The sequence below is a fragment of the Rhinolophus ferrumequinum genome, chromosome 11 (assembly GCF_004115265.2).
Source record: "Rhinolophus ferrumequinum isolate MPI-CBG mRhiFer1 chromosome 11, mRhiFer1_v1.p, whole genome shotgun sequence".
Classification (NCBI taxonomy): domain Eukaryota; kingdom Metazoa; phylum Chordata; class Mammalia; order Chiroptera; family Rhinolophidae; genus Rhinolophus; species Rhinolophus ferrumequinum.
In genome coordinates, this window is record NC_046294.1 from 87371400 (window position 1) to 87380011 (window position 8612).

Sequence of the window (8612 nt, forward strand, 5' to 3'; positions counted from 1 at the left end):
AGGTTGGTCAGCAGTAGGGAAAATAGACCTAGGTGGTGGACAGTATCTGGAATCACCTCCATTCCGACATGACTGCCTATTGAAGATAGGACTGGTTTGCTGGCCCCTGGTGCTCGTCTTGCAAAGGGAAGTGACTGGGGATACTCCAGACAGAGCTCTCCTTTGGGGTTTCCAGGCCCTGCCCACATGGACTCAGCGGGGGTCGGGGGTGGGGACTTTGCTCTCCAGGACACCTAGAACTCCTCGTGGGAACCAGTCCTTCCTCCCTAGCGAATGGTCGCCTCTTTTGTTTCTGTGAGAAAGCCATGGCTACTCTGCCAGAATCTGTCCCCAGAGTCCTGATTCTCCTAGAGATTCTCATGCTGCAGGCAGGTGGTGTACCCAGAGACAACTCCTCATTGTCCACAATAAGGGGCCAGGTCAGGCCTTGAAAACCAAGGAAGATGAAAGCAGCCCAGCGGAGCCCAGGAGGGGAGGTGCTGAGTCAGGAGGCTGCTCCTGCAGAGAAAGCAAAGGGAGAATGACAAAGAGATGAGGCTTGGTAAGGATTCCTTTACACCATCACATCTGGCTCAGCTTCTCCTGAGCAAGAGGAGAGTGACAGAGGGAGTAACACCAGAAGCTGAATGTAGTGTTCTGTGGGGAGGAAATGAGAGAGAAACTGAGGGTCCCTGAGGGACTGCTGGAGGGAAAAAAATGTTTGGATTAGGAAAAAGTAGCTATGATGTGGAGAAGGGATGGGAAGTCGGGGCAGGGGGGGAAGGTATAACCAAAGGGTGAGCTGACCATGAAGCCAGTCCATGGCTCCTGGGCTTAGAAAGTTCAGAAATGAAGCTCTAGAGTAATGCTTCTTGGACAGGATGGCCATCTGGAATCTTAATCTCAGAACAAAGGGTTTAGACACAAAGCTGTATTCTAGAAGCTTCCATCTAATTACAAATAGAACCTCCCCAGGAAAGAATGGCAAGACATGGAGTGGGTGGACAAGTGCAAAAGAAACAGTCCAGTGCTGGCAGGAAGTGGGGACAGCATGACCTTAAGCCTTTGTTTCTGAGATCATCTCCTACAGCACCCACTTCCCAGAAGGTGGGGGACAAACCAAATCAACTCTTTGGGTTCCAAGCAGCTCTTGGTGCTAGGCTTGGGTGCCTGGACTGTGTGAGGACCTTACTGAGACCTCAAACTTACTCAGGAGCTCACCAACCTTCCACTCACCTCTCCTGGGTTCCAAAATGTTGATGCTCCGTCCATCAGACTAGACTATTGGAGAACTTCATGTAGCCGCCATCTGGACTACTGATGTGGCCACTGATGGTGAAGGGTGGACCCATCTCCAGCTCCTTCAAGTTCCTGAGAAAGATGATCCAATCAAGCTATTGGGGCTGAGAACCCAGCCTCTCCCTGGGAGACCAACTCCCTAGACCAGAGCACAGGAAGAACTTCCTGGCCGGGACTCACTGACTTACTGACTACCCCATCTCTCAGGGCCAGACAAGGAGCAGGACCACCCAGTGGCAGAGAGGTCTAGGTGACTTACCCCAAAAGGACTTCCTGATTCCTGCTCCCTGAATCCCTGATTGTCTGCATTTGCTCCTCTCTTTTGACACCATACTATGCCTGAGATTATATTATTTGTAATCAGGCCTAGACAGTGAAATGCCTGAAGACAGAGACTATGCTTAGTTATCTTTGTACCTTTAGAAACTAATACCACAATACCTGCTATAATAGATCCTTCCTGAAAAAATGATGAGTGGATGATGAATGATGAATGAATGAATGAATGAATGAATGAATGATCCCTGCCAGGGGGTGAATGTTAAGAGGATCACTATCATCAGGGTCTTACATGATCTTGTCCGTGTTCAAGTTTTCATTCATGGAACTTTCTAAATGGAACCTGGCTCCTTCCTTTTCTCTTGTTTGCTTAGGGGGTGGGGAGGAGACAGGGAAGGGAAGCAGTGAGTTTGATTCCGTCTTTGATTCTTTCTCAAGCATCCTAACCTCCCACCCCAACCCCGCGCAGACCTGCCCTGAATCCACCTACCGGATTTGGTACAAGTTGAAGACAAAATTAGGCCCTAGGAAGACAATCCGAAAAGAGAGGGTTAGTACATCCAGGGAGAGATGCCCATCACTGCTCTGGGAACATGTGGTGCTCCCTCACCCCCACCTGGGCAGAGGGGAGGGGCTAGGCTGAGCTGCTGTGGAGGGTCCCAAGTTCCTGCAATATCTGCTTCTTGCCCCATGCCCATGGGTCCGCCCCATCTTCCCAGACTGAATCACCAGCTTTTTCAGGGCAGATCCTGCCACTGGGGATTCCTCTATTAAGGGCACTGATTACCCTGGGAAGGAGGTAGTCCTAGGTTGGAACCCCAAAGCAGTAGACCTGGGCTTAAATTTGGACTCTACCACTTTCCAACCATGTGACTCGAGCCTCACATCCTCATCTATAAAAAATGCAGACTAAGAATTTCATCCTCGCATGGAATTTTAAAGAAAAGCATATTAGGAAAAAGAGCATTGACACATAGTAGGTGCTCAACAAATATTGGTGGAAGCTGTTGGAAGTCAATTGCAAATCTGGGATATGTTCTCTACCTCTTGGCATTCCGGCATGCCTTCCCAGCTCTCCTGAGTCCTATGGGACGTGCAGACACAGATCAGAGTTGGGAGTACCACAGCAAACTCCAGGAGACCCCCAAAGACACTGAAGCATCAGCAAGCTTAGGAAGCTCCACAAGCAGGGGAAGAGATGTACAAGAAGCCAGAGTGGGGGACACCTGGAGCCTGGCCTGTCTAGTCTGTTGTCCTTGGCCTCAGGGCCCACACAGGCCTTGGGGACAGATTCCTGGAGGCTCTGAGAGAAGAGGACACCAGCTGCTTGCTGGGGTGGGAGGAGTCCCCACTCCCTTGATAAAGGCCCCACTACCCTCAAGGGCCCCCACCCCCTCAAGTGCTCAGCCACACACTCAAGTCTTCAACCACTGCAGCGACCACAGGAAATATTTTTGCATGACGCCATGCTAAAGAGTTTGCAGCCCCACCCAACTCTCCAACTGCTATAGGAGAGAAGGGGCTGAGCAGAACTAGGGTGACAAGGTCCACTGCTCACTCACCATCCCAGCAGTACCCACTCTGGTACCACCTGGCCAGGCTGTAGCCCAAGATGGACACAAGCAGCAGCGATAGTCCCACACCGAGGATCAGGCCCAGGGTGCTGATGGAGTCCTCACCTGCAGAGAGACATGGCATCTTTCACCCAGCCACCCAGAGCTCTCTCAGAGCTCCCTACATCGACGGACATCCACCATGTCCCAGTTTCCTCTTCTCTTCTCCCCACTGCCATCGAAGTGACTGTCCCTGAGCACCGTGATCTGAGCTAGCTAGTTCAGCGAAGCTATACTAAGTGGGGAATGTCAGATACCTAATCTTTTAGAGCTAGCTTGTTTATCCTCTGATGCTAGAGATAGTTTGGAGCTGGGAGGCCTTCTCGATACACAGGCAGTCTACTTGTTGGAAAAGGCACTGCTGTTTGGAGACAAGTCCGGGGTGGGGTCTCTTCTTGGCACAAAGCCTGCTGATCAGGAAGCCTGGAGGGCCCCAAGAGCAGAGACCTGAGATGCTCAGCGCCCTCCCCGCAAAGCCCGCGTACCCAGAGGCAGGGTGTCAACCCGTGGGCTCTTTTTGCTGCTTATATTCATTGTTTCTTCCTTTTTTGTGGTATGAGCTCCTAGCTAAATTTGTATTTTATTTGGGGAGAGGGAGAGAGGGGGGGGAGGGAGAGAGAGAGAGAGAGAGAGAGAGAGAGAGAGAGAGAGAGAGAGAGAGAGAAAGAGGAAACCTACAGGGAGATGAGATGGGCCCGAAGCAGAGAGGGAAGAGGGAAACCAGGTTTTCAGGAAGAGGCTGATGGGCACATCATGGTGACAAACCACCTTGCCCAAACAGGGAAGTAAGAGGAAGACCAGCCCCACTGCTGCCGGATGAGGTGCCAGGAGTGTGGAAGAAAAAACTGATGGCCCATCTACATGGCTCTGTGTCCTGGGGCTCCAGGGGTGTTGCCAAGAGGCCAGGAGGTGCAATGGTTAAGCACTAACTTTGTCACAGCAGGCTTTCATCTAAAGCCCAGACCCACCATTTGCAAAATATGGGACCTGAGCAAATCCCTTTCCCTCACTAAACTTCAATTTGCTCTTATGGAAAATAAGCATAATAATAAATACACATATTAGAATTGTTGTGATGGTTAGTGGAGATGCCATATATAGAGCACTTACGTACTCAATAGATGTTGAGTATACACTAGGTACTCAATAGATGTTAATTATATCATTATTGCTATTGTCTATATCATTATCAATAGTGCGATTGTGTTATTAACATATTTTACAATCCTCCCCACCCATGCCATTCCCTCCCCCATACCCCTTGGCCATTCTTCCCATTAAAGCAGCCAGGTTATTCTCTACTCAGCAAAGAGAATGTGACAGTGAAATGCAGAGAGAAGGGGCCTCTCCTCCTAGTTTTAGATTTCAAAACCCCAGACCCTTAGAAAAATGGAAAGGATTCACAACATAGACCAGAAGTGAGCAAAGCAAAGTTACACTCCTAGCCATACTAGGGGGGAAAATATCTCCAGTTTGGGGGAGGGAGGGGAAAAAGAGAGATGAAGAACAAGCACTGGAAAACACTGAGAAGATGTCCGTGGGTCCCACAGAGAGAGTCTTTGTTCCCTGATTCAAAGCTGAGCCCCAGGGAGGCAACATAATTCCCAGAGAGAGTTGTAGTATCTGAGAGCTGGACTGAGCCTCAGAAAGACAGTGAGAGCTTAGTAAGAACAGTTGCAGGGAGCTCCTTGGCAGATGGAACCTCAGACAGCCTTGAAGAGTACTGGGCCCTCTCATGGCATGGGAGCAACCAAATGATTTCTGTGTCCCCAAGAGCACAGGGAAGTCACAGAGAGGCTGTCCAGACCTGAAGGAGTCATACAGCCGGGGTCTAGGGGCACATCTGCAGCACCCTGCATGGCTGATACTCAAAGCCCAGTCCAGGAGATGCCCATAAATAAAGTGGTCAGGGAAGGCCTCATGAACAATGTGACAATGGAGGAAAAGCCCTTCAGGAGGTGAGAGAAAAAGCACTCCATGGAGACAGCTAGAGTAACAAGGCTCTAGGCACAGGGAGCAGCAGGTGCAGCTGAGACAGGAGCAGCCAAACGGATGCCAGACGCATCAGAAGCCCCTGAGCAATGAGCAGGGGCGAGATGAGGGCAGGCAGCCAGAGAAGGAAGAACAGGAGCGAGCCAGAGAGTGTAGTGAGTGGAAGGCAATGAAGGGAGTTTGGTTTTTCCTCTGAGCAAGATGGGGAGTGCTGTGCAGGGCGGCCTGCAGGGTCTCAGCTCCCGCTCCCCACATAAGAACGCAGGATGTGGTGAGGCCAAAAAGGAACACCCACGGAGCCTTAGGTAGGGGAGTCATACCACTATAGTCTCACTGGAGGCTGTAGTCACACGACGTGCGACCTGCTGTCCGCTTTGCTGCCAACCGACCGACCTTCTCTCCCCAGCGCAGCCCCGGCAGTTATATCAGTGGCCAATTGGCCAACCGGCCACAGCTGATGGCCAACTAGCCACAGCTGACGGCCATCTACTACCCGAGCCAGCTCCTTTCCACGTGAGGCCCAGAATCTGGAAACTGCTCTCCGGGGCTTTGTCCCCACACTCCACCCCTACAGGGTCTCGCCTCACAATCTACGTGACAAGCGTCTTCCGCGAGGGTTCTTGTGCCACATTAACCTACAGGCACCTACGGACGAACAGAAACAGTAGTCTTCAGAACCAACAATGGCAAATCCCTTCCATCTGGGAGGATACATGCTAGCTTTTTGTCCTGGGAAAGGAGGGTCGCTGCCAGTGGCACCTTTCCCGGTTTGTAGTACCAGATCTTTATGGCAGTGCTTGGGGTCCCTTGTGTAGTTTCAACATGTAACAGAACAGGGGACCCATAATAGGCCATAGTGAGAGCACATAGGTTCTCCACAAAATCATCGCGGCATCGGAGTTCCGTATACTACAGTCACTTGCCGTGGCCACTCAGCCACCACCCCTGGCGTCACTTGCAAATCATGAGTCAAAACGGCCCCCCATGGGGCTATCAGGCCCAACCACCGACAGTGGGGGCTTTCGACCCACCAGGGCCAAGTCCATTGCTGCCGTTCCCCTGCTTTCAAACATGTGGGTGCTGGCAGCAAAACGTTTCCATTTCTCCCATAGCCTGGCTTTAACAGAGTCTCACTGTAACTGAATGGGAGCGGCCGTTCGATGTAGCTGAGCTTCTACTGTTGCGGGCCCTCCCTTCCGTGGTCTCTCATTCAGGATTCTCAGGACGTCCCATAGACACAAGGCCCAGTCACCCATTGTGGGAGGGTGTTTTGACACCAGGAGGCCTTGCTTCAAAAGGCCATTGTAGCGTTCAGTCATGCCAGCTGCTTGTGGGTCATACGGGGTATGAAACAACCATGTACGTCCATCCTGGCAGCCCAGCGCTGCACTTCTTGCCCCGTAAAATGGGTACCCCTGTCACTTTCAATGACTTGGGGGCACCCAGAGAGGGCGCACAGCCGTGTAAGAGCGACCACTGTATGCCGCTGATCCGCAGCCAGACGCAGCCAAGCAAACATCAAGCCCGTAGCAGTGTCCACTGCTGTGAATGCATACATCGCATTGCAGGCCTTAGGCAGGGGTCCAACGTAATCCACTTGCCAGCAAGTGAGAGGCACCCTCCCTCGCGTAATCTCCTGTGTCTCCCAGGGGAGCCTCTGCATTTGGGGGCTGTCCTGGGCACAGATGGCACAATCATAGCAGGCATCTGCTATCTCCTGCCATTTCAAAGGCAGACCCCAGCGTCTGCTCACCTGCCACATGGTTCGGCTTCTGGCGTGCTGCAATTTCCTCTGCAGCCAATGGGCCACATCAGTGGCAGGAGCCCGTTCTAACCATCGGACCCGTGCTAGGGCATCTGCTTCATCATTACCTGGGGACACTAAGAGGGAGTGACCTGTGACATGCATTAGGGTCACCTCTTTTCTCTGCCCTAGGTCCCAGAGGTCCTGCCACATGGCTTGACCCCACAGTGGACGGTGTCCTACCAACCAGTTTTGGTGTTTCCACGTAGGGAGCCACAACATTAGGCCCCGGAACACCACCCAGCCGTCAGTACAAATAACTAGGGGCCCGAGCTCATGACTGATTATCATCCACACAGCCCGTAGCTCAGCCCACTGGCTACTCTGGCCCGTCCCAGTATCAAACCAAATGGTGTCTGTTTTGGGCTGCACACCAATAGCCGTCCAAACAGCTGCAGCTCCTTGGCTAGAACCATCGGTAAACCAGGCATCCTCAGGTACTGGGGGCTGTCCTTCTTTGTAGGGCGAGGACTCCAAGTCCTCCCCTCTAGGCAGAGCACTTGGCTCAGCCTGGGCTACAAGCTCCACAGGCCCCAGGACCCGTTGTAGCTCTGTGCTCAAAGGGCTTGAACTAAGGGTGCTACATTGCTCCAAGTAGGCACCCCACTTGGCGAGGGTGGTGGTCTGTGCCACCGCCATTTTTGGTCCCTGGGTCCATGTACGGACCCATCCCTGGACGGGATAGGTTGTTCGAACCAACACCTGTGCCATTCCTGTGATGGCTTCTGTGGCCACTAGGGCTGTGTACACAGCAGCCAGCTGTTTCTCTATTAGAGAGTAGCAGACCTCCACTCCTTTCCATAATTGGAGACGCTCCTGCCATTGCCGGAGGCCCCAACCGTACCCCTCTTGGGTTACGTGAACATCAAGTTCAAATGGGCAGCTGGGGTCCACTACTTGCAGAACCTGTGCCTGCTGCACTGCCCGTTTTGTGGCAACAAAGACTTGCTCTATAGCCTCTGTCCAATCCCATGCAGCCCCCTTTTTTATCATGTTATACAAGGGCCTTGCCATTTGTGCTAAATGGGGTACAAACGCTCGCCAATATCCTAGCAGACCCAAATACGTCTGCAGTTGAGAGACCTTGGTCAGCCGGGGAAAGGCTTGTATTTTGTCAATAATCGCCTCAGGTATGACCTTTGTCTTACCCGACCACACAACACCCAAAAACTTGACGGATAAGCCAGGGCCTTGGACCTTTTCCTCATTCACCGCCCAGCCACGTGACTTCAGGTGGCGGAGAAGAGAGGGAGCTGCTTGCTCCAAATCTGAAAAAGAATCTGATGTTAATAAAATATCACCGACACAATGAAACAAGGCCACAGAAGACGGGCGATCCCACTGTGCCAAACCCTGGGCCACGAGCCCGTGGCAGATAGTGGGGCTGTGCAAGTATCCTTGTGGAAAGACTTGAAAAGTCCACTGCCACCCGTCCCAAGTAAAAGCAAACTGCTCTTGGCACTCGGGTGCAATGTCAATGGAGAAAAAAACATTGGCCAAGTCCACTACACAGTGATACGTTCCCAGGCGGATAGTCAGATAATCCATCAAATCGTGAATTGAAGGCACTGCAGCGTGCAAAGGTGGCGTCACCTTATTTAACACCCTATAGTTCACAGTCATTCGCCAGGTCCCATCCGGCTTCT

The 8612-nt window shown here is 52.1% G+C and overlaps 1 protein-coding gene across 1 annotated transcript; it reads right to left on the reverse strand.

Moving 5' to 3' along the window:
* Positions 1-382: 382 nt before the first annotated feature.
* SMIM35 (small integral membrane protein 35) lies at positions 383-3255 on the reverse strand. The gene is made up of 4 exons (XM_033118963.1): positions 3120-3255; positions 2048-2081; positions 1216-1350; positions 383-498 (listed from the first exon to the last, which is right to left on the reverse strand). The coding sequence occupies exons 1-3, from the start codon at positions 3253-3255 to the stop codon at positions 1251-1253; spliced, it is 270 nt and encodes an 89-aa protein (XP_032974854.1). The 3' UTR covers positions 383-498; positions 1216-1250.
* Positions 3256-8612: the final 5357 nt, after the last annotated feature.

Coding starts and splice junctions, on each gene's coding strand:
- SMIM35 (XM_033118963.1), bottom strand. CDS start 3,255: ATGCCATGTCTCTCTGCAGGTGAGGACTCCATCAGCACCCTGGGCCTG. Junction 2,082..3,119: donor GAGTGGGTACTGCTGGGATG/GTGAGTGAGCAG, acceptor TTGTCTTCCTAG/GGCCTAATTTTGTCTTCAAC. Junction 1,351..2,047: donor TTCAACTTGTACCAAATCCG/GTAGGTGGATTC, acceptor CATCTTTCTCAG/GAACTTGAAGGAGCTGGAGA.